The following is a 21,568-nucleotide window of genomic DNA, read 5'->3' as shown; positions in this document are numbered from 1 at the left end:
TTGTGGTTGGAGGGGTGGGGTTTGAGGGTGGAGGTGCAGGACATGGATCAGATGCACTCTAGGGCATCATCAACAATGTGTCAGAGGGGCAATTGCGGTCTTTAAAGGAGGCCATCTGGTGTGGTCTGTGGTGGAATTGGTCCTCCTGGGAGCAGATGCGGCAGAGGAGTTGGGAATAAGGAATAGCATTTTTGCAGGGTGGTATAAGATGGCAGTCAATTGAGAAATTGTCCTTTGTGAGTGTTCATGCTTTAAATTCAATAAGAGAGCATTTACTAACAGCCTAACCTCCCTTTGATTTCTACATTTTGATCCTAACCAAAGTTTGAAATCCAAACCAAGGCCCATAATGATATCATAGTCTTGTTCTTTTTGCTCAAAATGATCCTTTTTTCACTTTTTGTCTTTTTGGGTCCCAATCACTGAGTGGAGAGCTAGAGCATTAAAGGTGTCTTGGTGCAAATCAGACAAATGAAGCTTGTTTTTAAACCCTCTCCTATCCAACGAATTAGATTAATATGGATACATCATTGATGAATCATCTTTGGCTCAGCAGTAGCTCTGTTGCTTTATTCAAGGTTGTGCTTCAAGGTGTGCTGCAAATAATGTTACATGTCTACTATTGAAATTGCTGAAATGAGGTGTTACATAAGGATGTCAACCACATGGTGCTTATAACCAATTCCATTATCGCTATTATAAAAAGACTGCGAGTTTCTGCAATTATTGATCCATTTGCCACTTTAATGTGTGGAAAACATCTGATTTTTATTTCAAAGTCCCATAAAATGAAATATTTTAAGATCTGGAAATAGTTTACACTTCAGACAATGATATTTCCATTGTTTATGAAATGGCTGGTCATATAGATGGTCTTACGTGGATGTATATTTCTGATTTGGAATTTTGCTTTATCTACACAGTGCATCCTGAAAAGGAACTTCTTCAAGTTCATGATTTTGTAAAGTTTAACCTCTTATGATTGAGAAAATTCATTGAAGAAGAGAAGCTTGTTTTTGTAAGAGCACTGATCGTTTGGCAAATGGACTTTGATAGAGCCATTGCTATGGAGAATGGACCAGTTAGCTGACAGTTGGTTACTAACTGCCAGGTTGTTTGGTTCACTCTGGTCAAGGCATTGCCCTAAGTAAAGAAAAAAAAAATGGCTTTTACCTATTTAACTGAATTGAAACAGGTAAAATGTGTGTACCTGTTGTGTTTGTGAAGAACCGGGCTGTGTGTGTTTACAGTATCTAGCATCCAGTACTTGCAGTTGTGCCAGAGTTCAACTGACCATCTTAAATTGGTTATCAGTGTAATTGTTAGCTCAGGATTATTTAAATGGTTGGGCATAATTTAATTGTGGAATCACATGTGTTGGACAGTTTATAATTGTGCAAGTACAGGCTATTCAGTGCATTACCTGGTGTGTTCAGCTGAAGGAATATGCTGTTTAATATAAATCTGCCATGAATGTACAGCATACGGAGCTAGCACCAGATCAGCATTGAAATTCATATACACATTGCTCCTCTGTGTAATCCAGCAGCCTCCGAACTGAGTGTTTTTTAATCTCACCAGCTGATCCATTGGGACCTGCGATCTGGCAAAAAAACTGTGGTGCACAGCACTTGGAAATGAGTTGAAATAAAGTGTCCATATTCATTGAAATGAAAATCATTTTAGCTTTTCTAGAATTGAACTAATTGGATAAAGTCCCGTGGCATAATGCAGGCAGAACATGCTAATTCAGATTTTATTGGAATGGTGAAAGACAGTCCGTACCACCATTTCCTTATTTGTATGATAGGCAAGAGGTTTAAGGGAATATAACAGGTGTTATATTTTGGATTCTATGGATTTTACTGAAGTTTTGGTAAAAGGCTTGTTAAGATTTAGATTAAAAGTTTTTGGCTTGGACAGAAAACAGTTGTGGTAAATGGATGTTTAAAATGGTGGATAGTAGATAATGCTGTCATATGGGAGATTCTTGGACTTGGTCCGCAAAATTTGTTACCTTGGTGTGACAAACAAATAGGATAGATTCAGCTGTAAAATGACATGGCTAGTACAATGGGCAGACTAGTAGCAGACTGGATTTAGAGACACGTGAGGTGATCTATTTGAAAGAAAGGATAGAGAAGAGATATCATATTCTTAATTATGAATCTCTAAAAAATGTATAAGGGCAGAAAATTTGCGAATGTGCTAATGAAAATAGAGCATTTTAACAGAAGTTAGCAAAGCACTCGGAATTGTCATAAACAATAAAAATGTACTTTTTGGCAATTGTTTGCAGCTGAACTATAAAAGCTGCTGACCATGAATCTGATATATCTTTTACTGAAGTCTATAGTTTCTGACTAACATTGTTTCAGCATTTCTTGTTGCCATATTTCTTATTTCTTCAAGTTCATGATTTTTTTTTCTCATTTCAAGTTCATGCCATCAATAAGGTAAATCGTAAAATCTATGCTAACACTGCATTAGAAAGGCCAAGACCATGAGTTTAAAATTGTTGTCAAGGTGGCCTATTATTTCACTTCCAGGGCCAGATACGGCAATATTATTGGTTAAATTTACAAACAATTTCAGGATTCTTCTCTGAAAACCAGTAATCAACTAAGAATAACAAAACAACATTGGTCTGTAACTGAGTGCCGGCATTTTGATTAAAACACCATTCCATTTGTCTCATCCTTAATCAGTTGAGCTTCCCTTTCCACATTCGTTATTCAGTTTTAGCACTGATAATGGAATAAGCACGATTTAACTATCATTAAGTAGACTCGTTTGGTCCATATGTTAGTCTTTCCTTGTGCTATCCATTCAAATTGAGACCCTGTTTATGTAAGTATATGCATTGCATGTTAACCAATGTTTTCTCTGAGCTTCATGCAGTAGTTAGGAGAACATTTCTCATAAAAGTATGCAGTGCGCTAAAGGAATGGAAATGGAGAAGAATAGTGCAGAAGTTGCCTAAATTAGAAGACCAATTTCAATATCATGTGACAGGATCTGGCAAACTATATGGGAGCAGCTGCTCAAGTCAGTTTACATTTGGAAAATGGGAATCTTTTTAAAAGTATTAGTGACAGTTCAAGTTTAGCATGTTCCAAGAGTGAATTAAAAGGATGGCAAATCCAGGGAACCCTGAATGGCAAGCGATATTAAGAGTTTGATAAAGAAAGAAGGACTTTTTTTCAGGTAGCTTATTAAAAATGAGGCAGGCCCTTTTCTTGAATTAGGAAGGCAACGAGAGCCGTGAAATGCCTTTGTCTGATAGGATTAAGGAAAGTTTCAAGGCGTTTTGTAGATATATTAAAAGCAATATGATTACTAAGGAAAGAGTGGAACCTATTAGAGACCAAAGGGACAAAATGTGCATGGAGCTGGAAGATGTACTTGAGGTCTTAAATGAATATTTCTCATCTGTATTCACAAAGGAAAAAGACTGAGCTGGAGACTTCATTGGGGATGATGAGGTTCTAGAGCATGTTGAGATTGATAAGGAGGAGGTATTAGATTTTGTATTGGCAATCAAAGTGTATCAATCCCTGAGGTCTGATGAGGTGGCTCCCACAGCAGCCTGGGATACAAGGTGTAAAATTGCTGGGACCCTCCTGGAGATATTTGTTACTTTGGCCATGGGTGAAGTGTCAGGTGACTAGAGGTAAGATAATGTGGTTCCATCCTTCAAGAAGGACAGCACAGACAGGCCAGGTAGTTGCAGACCAATTAATCTGATGTCACTGATAGGGAAATTATTAGAAAATACTCTGAAGGTCTGGATGAATCTGTTTGGAAAGCAAGAGATATATCAGGAATAGTTATAATAGATTTGATAAAGGGAGAACCTGTCTGACTAATGGGGTTTTTGAAAAGGTGACTAAATATATTGAGGGTAGAACAGTTGATGTGATTTACATGGACTTCAGTAAGCCCTTTGACAAGGTCTCACTTGGAAGGCTGGTGCAAAAGATAAGAGCCCATGGGAGCCAAGGCAAGTTGGCAACCTGGAACCAAAATTGGCTGACAAATAGGACACAGAGGGTGATGTTGGAGGTTTGTTTTTTGTAATTAAGTCCATGTAACTATTAGTGTGCCACAGGGATAAGTTCTGGGACGTTTGCTGTTTTTGGTACATTATTGACTGGGAAAATATATTTAGTTAGCTTACAGATGACCTGAAAATTGCTTGGACCCGAGTGGAGATATTTATTACTTTGGTGTTGATAGTAAGGAGGGTGGTTTCAGGTTGCAGTCTGATATTGGAGTGATAAATTAGGCAGAGCAATGGTAGAAGTTTTTTAAAAACCAAAACAAATATGGATGGTGTAATCCAATAATTGCTGGTAAAGCTCAACAGGTTTGGTAGGATTTGTGCTGTCCTGAGGAAGGGTCACTTATTGCCTGGGATGGGAAGTCCTCAGTTATGAGGAGAGACTGGATTGTCTGGGTTTATTTTCCTTGGTTTTGTGGGTGGGGCAGGAGGTGGAGGCTGAGGGGATTGAGATACAAAACGGAGAAGCATGGCATAGATCATGAGAATTTTCTCTCCATGGCAGATGTGACTAAGACCAGTAGTGTCAGGTAAGGCATAAATGATTTAAGGAGATCTGAGGAAGCTTTTTCACCGAGAGGATGATAGAAATGTGGAATATGCTGCCTGAGAGGGTGGGGGAGACTGTTACATTTGCAGTAGTTAAGCATCTGGATGAGCACAAAAAGCAGAGTATAGTAGGCTATGGATCAAAAATACATCCAGGGAAGTTATTTGGGTGGAACTGAGAAATAAGAAAGGGATGATCACCTTATTGGGATTGTATTAAAGACCTTCTAATAGTCAGAGGGAAATGGGGAAACAAATTTGTAAGGCGATCTCAGTTGTCTGTAAGAATAATAGGGTGGTTATGGTAGGGGATTTTAACTTAACTGGGACTGCCATAGTGTTAAGGGTTAAGATGGAGAGGAATTTAAGTATGTACAAGACAATTTCCTGATTCAGTATGTCGAAGTACCTATTAGAGAAGGTGCAAAACTTGACCTACTCTGAGGTGTCAGTGGGAGAGCACTGGGACCAGCAACCATAATTCTATTAGTTTTAAAATAGTGATGGAAAAGGATAGACCAGATCTAAAAGTTGAAGTTCTAAATTGGAGAAAGGCCAGTTTTGACAGTATTAGGGAAGAGCTTTCAAAAGCTGATTGGGGGCAGATGTTTGCAGGTAAAGGGACAGCTGGAAAATGGGAAGCCTTCAGAAATGAGAACGAGAGTCCAGAGAACATGTATCCCTGTTAGGGTGAAAGGAAATGCTGATAGGTGTACGGAATGCTAGATGGTGAGAGAATTTGACAGTTTGGTTAAGAAAAAGAAGGAAGCATATGTCAGGTATAGACAGGATAGATTGTGAGAGTATAAAAGAAGTAGGGGTATACTTAAGAGGGAAATCAGGAGGGCAAAAAGGGGACATGAGATAGATTTGGCAAATAGAGTTAAGGAGATTCCAAAAGGAGATTTACAAAAACACTAAGGACAAAAGGGTAACTAGGGAGAGAATAGGGCCCCTAAAAGATCAGCAAGGCGGCCTTTGTGTGGAGCCGCAGAAAATGGGGCAGATACTGAATGAGTAATTTGTATCAGTATTTACTGTGGAAAAGGACATGGAAGATATAGAATGTAGGGAGATAGATGGTGACATCTTGAAAAATGTCCATATTACAGAGAAGGATGTCTTGAAATGCATAAGTGGATAAATCTCCAGGACCTGATCAGGTGCACCCTAGAACTCTGTGGGAAGCTAGGGAAGTGATCGCTGGGCCTCTCATGGAAGATATAGAATGTAGGGAGATAGATGGTGACATCTTGAAAAATGTCCATATTACAGAGAAGGAAGTGCTGGATGTCTTGAAATGCATAAGTGGATAAATCTCCAGTACCTGATCAGGTGCACCCTAGAACTGTGGGAAGCTAGGGAAGTGATCGCTGGGCCTCTTGCTGAGGTATTTGTATCATCGATGGTCACAGGTGAGGTGCCGGAAGACTGGAGGTTGGCTAATATGGTGCCACTGTTTAAGAAAGATGGTAAGGACAAGCCAGGAAATTATAGACCAGTGAGCCTGACATCGGTGGTGGGCAAGTTATTGGAGGGAATCCTGAGTGACAGGACGTACATTAGATTAGATTTTTTTAGATTAGATTAGATTACATTACATTACAGTGTGGAAACAGGCCCTTCGGCCCAACAAGTCCACACCGACCCGCCGAAGCGCAACCCACCCATACCCCTACATTTACCCCTTAACACTACGGGCAATTTAGCATGGCCAATTCACCTGACCTGCACATCTTTTGGACTATGGGAGGAAACCGGAGCACCCGGAGGAAACCCACGCAGACATGGGGAGAACGTGCAAACTCCACACAGCCTGAGGCGGGAATTGAACCTGGGTCTCCGGCGCTGTGAGGCAGCAGTGCTTGCCACCGTGCCGCCCATGTATTTGGAAAGACAGGGACTGATTAGGGATAGTCAACATGGCTTTGTCTCTCTCAAACTTGTTTGAGTTTTTTGAAGAAGTAACAAAGAGGATTCATGCGGGCAGAGTTAAAGATGTAATCTACATGGACTTCAGTAAGACGTTTGACAAGGTTCCCCATGAGACTGGTGGGAAAGGTTAGATCTCATGGAATACATGGAGAACTCACCATTTGGATACAGAACTGGCTCAAAGGTAGAAGACCGGGTTATGGTGTAGGGTTGTTTTTCAGACTGGAGGCCTGTGACCAGTGGAGTGCCACGAGGATCGGTGCTGCATCCACTACTTTTCGTCTTTTGTATAAATGATTTGGATGTGAGCATAAGAAGTAAAGTTAGTAAGTTTGCAGATGACACCAAAATTGGAGACTTAGTGGACAGCGAAGGTTACCTCCGATTACAGTGGGATCTTGATCAGGTGGGCCAATGGGCTGAGAAGTGGCAGATGGAGCTTAATTTAGATAACTGCAAGGTGCTGCATTTTGGGAAAGCAAATCTTAGCAGGACGTAGACACTTAATGGTAAGGTCCTCTGGAGAGTTGCTGAACAGAGACCTTGGAGTGCAGGTTCATAGTTCCTTGAAAGTGGAGTTGCAGGTACTTGGTATAGTGAAGAAGGCCTTTTTATGCTTGCCTTTGTTGGTCAAGCATTGAGTACAGGAGTTGGAAGGTCATTTTGTGGCTGTAAAGGACATTGGTTAGGCCATTGTTGGAATATTGCATGCAATTCTGGTCTCCTTCCTATCGGAAAGATGTTGTGTGGGCTATTTTTCCTGGAGCGTCGGAGGCTGAGGGGTGACCTTATAGAGGTTTATAAAATCATGAGGGGCATGGATAGGATAAATAAGCAAAGTCTTTTCCCTGGGGTGGGGGAGTCCAGAACTAGAGGGCATAGGTTTAGGGTGAGAGGAGAAAGATATGAGACCCAAGAGGCAACTTTTTCACGCAGAGGGTGGTACGTGTATGGAATGAGCTGCCAGAGGAAGTAGTGGAGGCTGGTACACTTACAACATTTAAAAGGCTCTTGGTTGAGTATATGAATAGGAAGGTATCGGATGGATATGGGCCAGGTGCTGGCAGGTGGGACTAGATTGGGTTGGGATATCAGGTCAGCATGGACGAGTTGTACTGAAGAGTCTGTTTCTGTGGTATACATCTCTGACTCTAATTGCAGGTAAATGGGATTAGTGGAATTTGGTGGACTATGGTGGGCCAAACAACCTGTTCTATGTTGTATGACTCTAGGAAAACTCTTTTTTTAGATTAGATTACTTACAGTGTGGAAACAGGCCTTTCGGCCCAACAAGTCCACACCGACTCGCCGAAGCGCAACCCACCCATACCCCTCAGTGTTTTACCTAACACTACGGGCAATTTAGCATGGCCAATTCACCTGGCCCGCACATCTTTGGACTGTGGGAGGAAACCCACGCAGACACGGGGAGAACGTGCAAACTCCACACAGTCAGTTGCCTGAGTCAGGAATTGAACCCGGGTCTCTGGCGCTGTGAGGCAGCAGTGCTAACCACTGTGCCACTGTGCCGCCCTAACTTCTGAACCTTTTTTAAACTTCTGGGCGCACTGAGTTTTTGTTATAATTTAGGCAGGTTGTGAGCATTCTTGAGGGTGTGCAGAGATCATTTGTCAAAATGGTTCCAGGGATGAGGGTGTTTAGCTATGAAGTTAAATTGTGGAAAAGAGACAATGGCCCAGGCAGGTTATCACTACTGTTAACGGAGACCAGGCAATGTTCTGGGGAACCACATTTAAATCCTACCATGACGGATGGTGGTATTTAAAGTCAATAAAAATCTGGAATTAAGAGTCTCTGACTTGATTTGATTTATTGTAGTCACTTATACCTAAGTCCAGTGAAAAGCTTTGCAAGCAGTACAGGCAGATATAGCAAACGAGGACATACAGATTTCAGGGCGCTTAGAGGAAGGCATAAATGTTACATTACACAAGAAGTCCACAAAACAACATCAGCATTAGTAGGATTGACATTACTTGAAGATAGAGAATCCATTCATCAGCCTAATAACAGCAGGGAAGAATCTATTTTTAAACCTGCCAATGCACATTCAAGTTTCTGTATCTACTGTCTGATGAAAGAGGTTATAGGAGAGCATTGCTGGGCTGGCAGGGGTCTTTTTTCAAACAGTGGTCCATTTTGTTTTGAAACCATCTAGCTCACAATCTCCTGTTTTAACAAGAGAAACTGCCATCCTTACCTGCTCTAGCCTACATAATAATTCCTGACCCACAGCAATGTGGTTGACTTTTAACTGCCCTCTTGGCAATTTGGGCTGGGCAATAAATGTTAGTCCAGCCAGTGATGCCATCATTCCGAGAATGAATTTTAAAAAGCTGTATTTTTACCTCAAACAAGATTGAATTTTTGAAGATTTCATAATGTTGAAGGAAACTTTGTAGGCTTTGCAAGGTAGAAAAGGCAAGACTGTTAGTGTTAGCTGATGGCACAGTGACTTCCACAAGCTTTTCATAAATAGCTGGGGTATGGATGGTGAGGCAGAATTAGTTTATATAGTACATGATCTGGCACTTGCTGTCTCTAGGGTGGTGTAAGTGGAGATGACCAGTAAAATGAAAAGAAAACTGACACTTCAGGAAATAGAATTTCAGGGCTGTGGGGATGTAGTGGGGAATGGATCTAACTGGATTGCAAAGGTGACGAGGGCACTGGATAGCCAAATCTGTCAGAATACTCTAACCATTTATACTAATATTTTGTTTCTTTGTCATAGAAATGAGGAAGAAATTTGATTCCGGAGAGGATCCTCTTGATCCAGAAAATCAACAAGGTGGAGGTGGTCACAATTTTCACAGATCTTGGAACCAGTGGCAAGGATTCAATCCTTTTGGCTCAGGAGGACCTTTTAATTTTAAATTCCACTTTAACTAAGTCTTGAGTATCATCTACTCATTTCTGTAAAGACTTTTATAGAACAGAATCTTGAATGTGATGCCAGAAACCCAGATCTAAAAGTTTAAACAGTGTAACTTTGTTCAGCCAAAAATGTTCAGAATGTAGTATTTTTCACTCTCTTGAATGACACTTTTGAAATATTTTCATTAAACCTAAAGATGTGATGTACACTTCTAATAAAGCAGATTGCCTTAAATGTAATTCCACTTGAAAATTTATTCCTCCATTATTATTATTACAATCATCTTGCACAGGTGATTTGAAAGTCTAAAACCTCTTTTTTAAAAAAAAATGCAATAATGGCAATTTTGTATCATTAAAATTGGTCTTAGGAATTTTTGAATTATATAACTTTTCAGTGGAATGAGAATGATTTAGTAGCTTGCAATGCTTGTTACTTTCATGATGTGAGAGTTTCAAATTCATGGAATTGAACTTCTACAACTTCAGGTAAATAGAACATTTTTGAATTGTAATAGGACCTGTTTTATCCCAGTCACTATTTGATCTATTTTTATTTGCTTCTAACGAAAATGGACATTAGAATGGTTTCACAAAAACAGTTGTTCCCAAATAGCATGTGACCATATTAGTGAATATACTTTCTGGTAAAGTAGTTTTTTCTAATTTTGGAAATCTGGGAATTTAAATATTTGAAACACGAATTCCGTACAGTGTTTAACACATTGTATTTGTTGCCCATAAATGCATAATCTATGAACTTTTCAAAATAATACACACTGCTTTCAACAATGAATTTATCTGTAATTAATAGGTTTAAAGATTGCAGCCATATTTTGGCTGGAATCAGTCTCCCTGTTTCAGTCATAACTCATTTATTCTTAATTCATTCATTTCCATGAAGTCAGAGAGTACGCAACTCCTGTTCTTTTATATGTGGCTTGTTTAGTGATGGAATAACATTTTTCTGGTCACAAATGACCTTGTCAATTTTGAAAGATTTTTTTTATATATGACATTAGTGCTACATCTTTCTAAATTTACTATAGAGCTTCTCTAGTTGATAGAAAAATGAATTGTCTGAAGGCTGTTCTTGCAGTTCTATTTTCTATTCTTGTAACATATTAGAAAATGAAATTATAAATGTCTATCTTTTTTCAGACCATCCAGGATTGCTGAACATGCAAAAGTTTTATGATGCAGGCTTTGCAGTAGTGTGTAGATATGGATACTATTTTTGATACATACATAAAGAAGCCTTCGCTTTCATTTCTGCTATCTTTTGAGGCAGAGCCTGTGGTATTAGAATCTCCCATCAGTTGTATCCTAAAAGTATTGTTAGATGGAACTGGAAACACTGAATAATAGTAATACATTTCTTACGTGTTTGTACTGGGATTAGAATGGGGTATATTTCTACCTTGTTTAGCAACTTTTTTTTTGGCAATAGCATTGACTTCTTTTCAGATGAATACCAGATTTTTTTTTTGACATCTGGCATCCCACTTGTGACAACTTTTAATGTGACAGATGGGTTTTTAATATCTAGATTGTCCATGAAGGTAATAATGATATACACTGTTTATAGATCAAGGGTGATTTTTTTTTTCCCCAACAAGCACTACTGACATCTGGAAATGACACCTAGAAATAAAAAAAATAATTACAAGAAATGCCTTCAATTACACAGCACGTATGTAGAGAGAAATTAACACTTTTGAATTGAGGACTTTTATCCAAGGAGCTCTGGCTACTGACCAAAGAAATGGAGATTGTGTGGGGTTGGGTAAAAATATAATTGAGAACCAAGTTGAATATGGAAAATTGAAAGGAATGGTGAAAATGCAAATAAATAAAGCAAAGAGGGAGCACAAAAAGAAACCGACAGACAGCCAACATGAAAAAGAATCCCAAAATCAGAGTACTAGAGTCATAAAAGGACAAGAGCCCCAGTCGGAGATCAAAATGGAATCTGCATATGGAGGGTCATAATAATCAGTCATGCAGCACAAAATTCATTTTAGCTCATCAAGTCTATGCCAACCTATCTACACTAATCCCACTTTCCAACACTTAGTCATAGAGATGTACAGCACAGAAACAGACCCTTCAGTCCAATTTGTTTATGCTGGCCAGGTATCCCACTTGTCAGCATTGGTCCATATCCTTCTAAACTTTTCCTATCCAGATGTCTTTTAAATGTTATGACTAAACCTGTCTCTTCCTCCACCACTGGCAGCTCATTCCATACACACCACCCGTTGTGTGAAAATGTTGCCACTTAATTTTAAAAACCCCTTATGATTATATAAACCACTATATAAAGGGAGCTCCTTAGCCTCTGATGTTCAAGGGACAATAGCCCCAACATATTCAGCCTCTCCCTACAACTGCAGCATTCCAACCCTGACAACATCTTGGTAAATCTTTTCTGAATTCTTTCCAGTTTCACAGTATCTTTCCTATAACAGGGAAACCAGAACACTTACTCCAAAAGTAGCCTAACCAATGTCCTTGGCCCATAACTTTAAATGTTTTGACATTTTAAGTTCTCTTCCACACACCTTTTCAAAAATGGAGGTTTCCTATTTCTACTACCCTCCCCAGGTAATGCTTTCCAGATTCCTACCACCCTCTGGCAGAAAACCTTTTCCTAAAAACTCATCCAACCCTTTTGCTTTCACCTTTTTAAAATTATGGCCCCTCACTATTGAGGAATAGTTGCTTCTGACCCACCCTATTCATGCTCCTCATAATCTTATACACCTCAATCAGGTCCCCTGTCAGCCCTGTCTATTCTAATGAAAACAACCTGAGCATATACAGCTTCCCTTCAATGCTAAAATGCACCAACCCAGGCAACATCCTGGTGAATCTCCAGTGCAGTCACGTCCTTCCAATAGTGTAGTGACCAATTGTGAACTAACCAGTTTTGTATTCTTCCAACACGACATCCCTGCTCTTAAAATCTGTCGCAATTGATTAAACTCAAGCACCCATATGCTGTCTTAACTATCCTGCTAACTGGTTCTGTCATCTTAAGGGGTGTTTATCCCCAGACCCCAAGATCACTTCCTGACCTTTTAAATTTACACCTAATAATATATTTTTTCCTTGTTAAAGGCAGATACAACAGAAGTCATCTTGAAACAAGAGGTAGTTCAATATCTATAAGGGTTTACAATAGATGAATATTGTGTATACTCACTGTATATTGAGGCACCAGGACTAGAATAGATGCATTCATGGATGTTGTAGTAAGTGAAGGTGCAAACTGCAGAGGTACTGGCAAGTTTTTTTTTAGTTTTCCGAAATCTGGATTGTGCTAAAGGTCCGAGTATTAAGTATAGGAGTTGGGAGGTCATGTGGCTGTACAAGATGTTGGTTATGGTACTTTTAAAATATTGCATGCAGTTTTTGTCTCCTTCCTATTGGAAGGATGTTATGAAACCTGAAAGGGTTCAGAAAAGATTTACAAAGATGTTGCCAAGGTTGAATAATTTCAGCTATATGGAGAGGCTGAATAGACTGGGGCTGTTTTCCCTGGAGCGTCTGAGGCTGAGGGGTGACCTCGGAGGTTTATAAAATCATGAAGGGCATGGATAGGATAAACAAGATCTTTTCCTCGGGAGGGAGGGGAATGTCCAGAACTAGAGGGCATAGGTTTAAGGTGAGAGGAGAAAGATCTAAACTTTTCCTCTGGCAGCTCATTCCATATATCTACCACCCTCTGAGAAAGTGGTGGAGGCTGGTACAATGACAGCATTTAAAAGGCATCTGGATGGGTATATGAATAGGAAGGGATTAGAGGGATATGGGCCAAGTGCTGACAGATGGGATTAGATTAGGTTAGGATACCTGGTTGGCACGGGTGAGTTGGACCGAAGGGTCTGTTTCTGTGCTGTACAACTATGACTGGAACATTTCATTGGATTTGTGGTCACTTCAGAGCAAATCATTTATAACTGATCTGTCTGGGTTGAATTTAGTTCTAGGATGATACAGAAGTAAGCGTACTAAGCTGCAATGCAACATTATCTCTCCTTCTCTAGTTGTCACTTTCATTCAGAACATTTGCCAACTCACTTCAGAATCTGCATCAGGAAAGTTTCCTGGTGATAAACTTGATCATATTTCTCATTTAAATTACTAAAGTATGGATTTTACTGGGAGTGAAGAATTAAACCTGAGGAAAGTTTGCTTGTCCTTGAAATCATGCACTTTACCTTTTGATTCTTCCTATCGAAGTGCAGACTATTTTAAATGGAGAGAGACTGGAAGAAACTTGGTCACATTCTTGGTGAATACTGCTTCTTTGCTGCAATTAGTAACAGCAAACTGTTAATTGGTTAGAGAAATACTACTCTGTTCAGATTATCTTCTTACTTTCTCCCCTCCTCCATTATATAACTACAGTTCAGAATAGGTGTGCAGGCTGTAACCTGCCTTTATAGTTTTTCACAGCAAAATCTTTGCATTTATTTCTATCCTTCTCCCATGGTTTTTTGCTTCATTGTTAGCCACTGAAGAAGTTCAGGAAGAATGAGGGTGGCTAATGTTGCTCCATTATTTAAGAAGATTAGCAAAGACAAGCTAGTGAGTCTGACATCCAGTGGTAGGTACGTTGTTGGAGAGGATAGGAGACAGTGAGGTCTGTAGATGCTGGCGATCAGGGTTGTGTGTGTTGCTGGAAAAGCACAGCAGGTCAGGCAGCATCTGAAGAGAAGGAAAATCGACATTTCAGGCCAGAGCCCTTCTTCAGGAATTGTTTGGAGAGGATACTAAAGGGCAGGATTGACCAACATTTGGATATTGAAGGTCTGATTAGGGATGGTCAGTATGGATTTGTATGTGTCAAGTTATGCCTACCAAATTTTTGAGTTTTTCAAAGAGGTAACCAAGAGGATAGATGAGTAGGACAGTGGATGTTGTCTATATGGCCTTTGACAGGATTCTGCATGATAGCTTTAGTCATGAAGGTTAGGTCACATGGGACCCAGTGAGAGCTAGCTAATTAGATTCAAAAGGTGATGGTTGCAGGTTGGTTCTCAGACTGGAGGCCTGTGACTTGTGTGCCACAGATTGGTACTGGGACCTTTTGTTTGACATTTAAATAAATTATCTGGATATGAACGTACAAGGCATGAGGGGCAGCAAGTTCATGCAGTGTGTGCATGGAATGGGCTTGAAGTAGGAACAATAGCAACATTTAAAAAAAACGTTGGTGGGTACATGGGAAGAGTTGAGGGATATAGACCAAACCCAGGCAATTGGAACTAACTGAGTGGGCACCATGGTCAGCAGAGGCCAGTTTGCTCTGAGGGGCCTGTTTCCATGCTGTATTGTTCTAGGTTTCTGAGACTCTTGTCTTCACAATCCGCATTTTCTGTTTGTTCTCCAGGCATCAGTTGTACGGAGTGTGATATCCTTGTTACTCTTCCTGGTCGAGCAGCGCCGTACTGCAGCAGGCATTTGCTAATAATGTGGAGTGAAGTTTGGGTAGTGTCTGAAACACTTAAGCAGAACAGCTCCCAGGACAAAACTATCAAAATGGTAGCTGAGTAGCCAGCATCTCTCTCTCTCTCTCTTTTGTGGGAGAGCCTTGGACCAAGGGAGCATAAGGGTCACCTGCTTTTGAAGGTAGCAAATTTGAAGATTTCCTTTTTTAAACCTGAGGCTGGTCGAAGCTGGGTCATATATTCAAGGCGGGGAGATTTTTCATCAGTAAGGGAATTGAGGCTTCTGGGATGAAAAGACAGAGCCATTGAATGGCAAAGGAGATGTGATGGGCTAAATGGCTTGAATCTCCTAAATGGCTTGATTCTCCTCCTCTCTCTCTTGTGAACCTAAGGCCATAAGATGACTCGGAGGAATTAAACACACTGAGTAGTGAGTCTAGAACACAATGGGGAAAAAAACTCTCAAACAGGGGGCCAAAGTGCTCTGGAAACGGTTTAGTGTGGATGTGCCGGTGTTTGCACTGGAGTGGATAAAATCGGAAGTCTCTCAGCAAGTTGTAGTCCAGTAGGTTTATTTGAAACCACAAGCTTTCAGAGCATTGCTCCTTCATCTGGTATAGCAGTTGGCCATATTCTATGAATAATTACAATAAAAATGGGCCAATGGACTGAGGAGTGGCAGATGGAGTTTGGTTTAGATAAATGTGAGATGCTGCATTTTGGGAAAGCAAATCAGAGCATGATTTATACACTTAATGGTAAGGTCCTCTGGAGTGTTGCTGAACAAAGAGACCTTGGAGTGCAGGTTCATAGTTCCTTGAAAGTAGAGTCCCAGGTAGATAGGATAGTGAAGAAGACGATTGGTATGCTATGCTTTCCTTTATTGGTCAGAGCATTGAGAATACGAGTTGGGAGGTCATGTTGCGACTGTACAGAACATTGGCTAGGCTGCTTTTGGAATATTGTGTGCAATTCTGGTCTTCTTCCTATCAGAAGTATATTGTGAAATTTGAAAGAGTTCGGAAAAGATTTACAAGATTGGAAGGTAAGGGCTTAATTTATATTTGGGCAGTGGCTAAACCCGAGATACTACACATGTAGTATCTCCCTCCCGCTCCCCTCCTCTAAACGGAAGAAAAAGACTCCGTAAGGTAAGGCTTTTATTTTTTCTTTAAGTGCATTGTTTGGGTTTAGTTCATATAAAGCTAAAGCTTGCAACGGCAAGGGACCTCAGACCAGTAGGATGTGCCTTTTGCTTGATGTGGGAGCTTAGGAGAGTGTCTGACATTCCTGACTCTTTCACTTGCAAGAAGTGTGTCCAGCTGCAGCTCTTGTTTGACCGCATGACGGCTCTGGAGCTGCGGATAGACTCACTGTGAAACATCCGCGATGCTGAGGAGATCGTGGATAGCACGTTTAGTGAACTGGTCACACCGCAGGTTGGAGTTGCTGAGGGAGACAGTGAATGGGTGACCAAAAGACAGAAAAAGAGTAGGAAGGCAATGCAGGTGTCCTCTGCGGTCATCTCCCTCCAAACCAGCTATACCGTTTTGGATACTGTTGGGGTAGATGGCTCACCAGGAGAGGGCAGCAGTTGCCAGGATCATGGCACCGTGGCGGGCCCTGCTGTTCAGAAGGCTGGGAAAAAGACTCATAGGGCCATAGTCATAGGGGATTCTATCGTGAGAGGAGTAGATAGATGGTTCTGTGGCTGGAAATGGGACTCCCGGATGGTATGTTGCCTCCCAGGTGCTCGGAAAAGCGCAGCAGGTCAGGCAGCATCCAAAGAGCAGGAGAATCGATGTTTCGGGCATAAGCCCTTCTTCAGGAAGGCTTATGCCCGAAACGTCGATTCTCCTGCTCCTTGGATACTGCCTGACCTGCTGCGCTTTTCCAGCAACCCATTTTTCAGCTCTGATCTCCAGCATCTGCAGTCCTCGCTTTCTCCCCAGGTGCTCGGGTCAGGGATTGGCTGCACAGCTTTCTAAAAGGGGAGGGTGAACAGCCAGTTGTCTTGGTGCATATAGGCACCAACGATATAAGTAGGAAACGAGATGAGGTCCTGAAAGAAGAATTCAGGGAGCTATGAGAGAAGTTTAAAGAGAAGGACCTCAAAGGTAGTGTCACATGCTAGCCAGCGTAGAAATGAAAAAAGGCAGGATGAACACATGGCTTGAGAGATGGTGTAGGAGGGAGGGGACATTGGGATCGTTTCTGGGGAAGGTGAGACTATTACAAAACGGACAGTTTACATCTGAACCAGACCGGAACCAATGTCCTTGGGGGAGATTTTGCTACGACGGTTGGGGAGTTTTTAAACTAATGTGGCAGGGGGCTGGGAACCAGAAGAGAAAACAAATAAGCAGTGAGGTGGAGACTGTGTAAGAATTATGAAGAAAGCATTAATAAAGGCAAGAGTAGGCAGAGAGCAGATGAGCGCAAAAAAACTGGTGGCATGAAATGCATCTACTTTAATGCAAGGAGTATCGTGTGTAAGGCAGATGAATTTCGGGCTTGGATTGGTGCCTGGGAGTATGATATTGCAATTACAGAGACTTGGTTGAAGGAAGAGCATGATGATGGCAATTAAATGTTCCAGGATATAGATGCTTCAGACAGGACAGGGAGGGAAGAAAGAGGGGATTGCTAGTCAAGGACAATATCACAGCTGTGCTAAAGGAGCACACTGTGGAGGTCTTGGGTAGTGAGGCATTATGGGTGGAGCTGAGAAATAAGAAAGGTGCAGTCACCCTGTTGGGGCTGTATTACAGGCCTCCCAACAGTGAACATGAGGTAGAAGAACAAATAGGTAAACAAATTATGGAAAGATGGAGCGGCAGTAGGTTAGTGGTGATGGGAGATTTTAATTTTCCCAACATTTGACTGGGATACACTTAACGTCAAGAGGTCTGGATGGGGTAGAATTTGTAAGAAGCGTCCAGGAGAGTTTTCTAGAGCAGTATGTCAATAGTCTGACGAGGAAAGGGGCCATATTGGACCTGGTACTAGGGAACGAGCCAGGACAGGTGGTAGAACTTGCGGTGGGGGAATTTGTTTGGGAACAGTGACAATTCTGTAAGTTTTAGAAAACTTGTAGATAAAGAAGAGAGTGGTCCTAAGGGAAGAGTACTAAACTGGGCCAAGGCCAATTATATCAAAATTAGGCAGGAGCTTGGAAATGTGGATTGGACACAGCTATTTGAAGGGAAGTCCACGTTTTGAGATGTGGGAGGCTTTGAAAGATAGTGCAGGTTAGGCATGTCTCGTTGAAGGCAAAGGATAGGAAGGGCAAGATTTGTGAACAGTGGATGACAGGAGAAATTGTACGACTAGCCAAGAGGAAAACGGAAGCATACATAAGGTCTAGGCAGCTAAGAACAGAATGGGCCCTGGAAGAATATTGGAAGAGTAGGACAAGTCTTAAACGAGGAATCAAGCAGGCTAAAAGGGGTCATGAAATAGCTTTAGCGAGCAGAATTAAGAAGAATCCCAAAGCATTTTATTCTTATATAAGAAGCAAGCGGGTAACTAGAGAAAGGATTGGTCCACTAAAGGATAAGGAAGGAAGGCTGTGTGTCGAACCTGAGAGAACAGGTGAGATTCTGAATGATTACTTTACATCCGTGCTCACTGAGGAGAGGAACATGATGAATGTTGAGATTAGAGATAGAAGTTTGATTAGTCTGGATCACATTGACATCAGTAGGGAAGATGTGTTGGGTAGGCTAGAGGTTATTAAGGTGGACAAATCCCCATGACCGGATGGGATATATCCCAGGTTGCTGAGGGAGGCGAGAGAGGAAATAGCTAGGGCCCTGACAGATATCTTTGTGGCATCCTTAAATACAGGTGAGGTGCCGGAGGACTGGAGGGTTGCTCATGCTGCCTCCCTGTACAAGAAGGGTAATAGGGATATTCCGGGTAACTACAGACCAGTCAGCCTGACGTCGGTGTGGGAAAGTTGCTGGAAATGGTACTGAGGGATAAGATCTATTTATATTTAGAAAAGAATGGGCTTTTCAGTGATATGCAACATGGTTTTGTGCAGGGAAGATCGTGCCTTACCAACTTAATAGAGTCTTTCGAGAAAGTGACCAAGTTGATAGATGAAGGAAGGGCTGCTGATGTCATATACATGGACTTTAGTAAGGCGTTTGATAAGGTTCCCCATGGTAGATTAATGGAGAAAGTGAAGTCACATGGTGTGCAAGGTGTTCTAGCTAGGTGGATAAAGAACTGGTTGAGCTACAGGAGACAGAGTAGTAGTTGAAGGGAGTTTCTTGGAATGGAGAAAAGTGACCAGTGGTGTTCCATAGGGGTCAATGTTGGGACCACTGTTGTTTGTAATATACATAAATGATCTGGAAGAGGGCACTGTTGGTATAATCACAAGTTTGCAGATGATACTAAGATTGGTGGAGTAGCAGAAAGCATAAGGGACTGTCAGAGAATACAGAAGGATATAGATAGACTGGAGAGTTGGGCAGAAAAGTGGCAGATGGATTTCAATCCAGACAAATGTGAGGTGATGCATTTAGGCAGACTAATTCTAGAGCGAATTATACAATGAACGGAAGAGCCTTGGGAAACGTTGATGGGCAGAGAGATCTGGGAGTGCAGGTCCATTATACCCTGAAGGTTGCTGCACAGGTGGATAGAGTAGTCAAGAATGCATACAGTATGATGGACGGGGTATTGAGTATAAGAGCTGGCAAGTCAATTTAACATTGTACAAAACATTGGTTCAGCCGCATTTAGAATACTGTGTATCGTTCTGGTCGCCACATTACCAAAAGGATATGGACGCTTTGGAGAGGGTGCAGAGGTTTATGAGGATGTTGCCTGGTATGGAAGGTACTAGCTATGAAGAGAGGTTGAGTCAGTTAGGTTTATTTTCATTAGCAAAAAGGAGATTGAGGGGGGGACCTGATTGAGATTTACAAAATCATGAAGGGTATAGATAGAGACAAGCTTTTTCCCCAGGGTGAAGAATTCCGTAACTAGGTCACTCTTTCAAGGGGGATACATGCGGCAAGTACTTCACACAGAGGGTGGTGGACGTCTGGAATGCGTTGCTAGCAGAGGTGGTAGAGGCAGGCACGGTAGATTCATTTAAGATGCGTCTGGACAGATGCATGAGTAGGTGGGGAGCAGAGGGATACAGATGCTCAGGAATTGACCAAAAAAGAAAATGCTGGAAAATTTCTGCAGGTCTGGCAGCATCTGTAAGGAGAGAAAAGAGCTGACGTTTCGAGTCTAACTGACCCTTTGTCAAAGCTGACAAAGGAATTGTCTGACAGGTTTAGACAGTACATTTGGATTGGCTCAGGCTTGGAGGGCTGAAGGGCCTGTTCCTGGGCTGTAAATTTTCTTTGTTCTTTGTATTATTGCCAAGGTTGGAAGATTTGTGCTAAAGGGAGTGGCTGAATAGTGTGGGGTTGTTTTCCCTGGATTGTTGGAGACTGAGGAGTGACCTTATAGAGGTTTATAAAATCATGAGGCATGGATAGGATAAATAGACAGTTTTTTCCCTGGGGTGGGAGGGTCCAGAACTAGAAGGCATAGAATAGAACATTACAGCCCTTCAGCCCTCTATATGTTGCACCGACCTGTGAAATTAATCTGATGCCCTTCTAACCTACACCGTTCTATTATTATCAATATGTATGTCTAATACCCATTTAAATGGCCTTAACATCAGCGAGTCTACTATTGTTGCAGGTAGGCCGTTCCACGCCACTACTACTCTGAATAAAGAAACTACCCGATATCTGTCCTAAATCTATGTCCCCTCATGTTAGCCTTCACTATCCGAGGAAAATACTCTCACTGCCCACACGATCTAACTTTCTGATTAGGTTATGTCTCGATTAAATCACCTCCTAAACCTCTTTCTAACGAAGACAGCCTCAGTTCTCTCAGCCTTTCCTCGTAAGACCTTCCTTCCATACCAGGCAACATCCTAGTAAATCTCCTCTGAACCCTTTCTAAAGCTTCCACGTCCTTCCTATAATGTGGTGACCAGAATTATACGCAATACTCCAGGTGCGGCCTTACCAGTGTCTTATACTGGTGAAGCATAACCTCATAGCTCTGAAACTCAATCCCCCTCTTTTCTGCGCTGTCTCTCTCTCGCCCAGTCTTTCTTGCTTTCTCCTATTCTCTTTCTCCCACTGTCTCTCTCTTGCTCGCTTTCTGCTGTTTGCTATAAGGTTAGGATGAGAGAGGAAAGATATAAAAGGGACCTGAGGGGCAACATTTTAACAGAGGATGGTGCACATGTGGAACGAGCTACCAGAGGAAGTGGGAGAGACTGGTATAATTACAGCATTTAAAAGACATCTGGATGGGTATATGAATAGGAAGGGTTTAGAGGGATATGAGCCAAGTACTGGTAAATGGGACTAGATTTGGGTGAGGATATCTGGTCGGCATGGACGAGCTGGAGCAAAGCGTCTGTTTCCGTGCTGTACATCCCTATGACTCTATCGCCCTCCACTGTCCTTGCTCTCCTGCTCTCCCTTGCTTTCTTCCACTCTCTCTCCTCACTCACTTTCTCTCTCCCCTCTGCTCCTCACTCTCTTGCTCTCCCTCCTGCTCTTTCACTCTCTCCCGTCTCGCCCTCATCCTCCTCTCCCTCCTCCTTTCTGTCTTTCCCCTTCTC

The 21,568-nt window shown here is 41.6% G+C and overlaps 1 protein-coding gene across 1 annotated transcript in view; it reads left to right on the top strand.

The window, feature by feature from the left end:
• The window catches only part of dnajc3a (DnaJ (Hsp40) homolog, subfamily C, member 3a), a 73,252-nt gene extending 63,567 nt beyond the window's left edge, over positions 1-9,685 (top strand). The window contains exon 12 of the mRNA XM_043691462.1: positions 9,303-9,685. Within this exon, the coding sequence (XP_043547397.1) occupies positions 9,303-9,460 (158 nt within the window). The 3' untranslated portion in view covers positions 9,461-9,685. The remainder of the gene's footprint in view (positions 1-9,302) is intronic.
• The last annotated feature ends 11,883 nt before the right edge of the window (positions 9,686-21,568 follow it).

The sequence above is a fragment of the Chiloscyllium plagiosum genome, chromosome 6, assembly GCF_004010195.1.
Source record: "Chiloscyllium plagiosum isolate BGI_BamShark_2017 chromosome 6, ASM401019v2, whole genome shotgun sequence".
NCBI lineage: Eukaryota > Metazoa > Chordata > Chondrichthyes > Orectolobiformes > Hemiscylliidae > Chiloscyllium > Chiloscyllium plagiosum.
The sequence above is the reverse complement of the archived record's forward strand: the minus strand, read 5'-3'. Positions and strand labels throughout refer to the sequence as shown.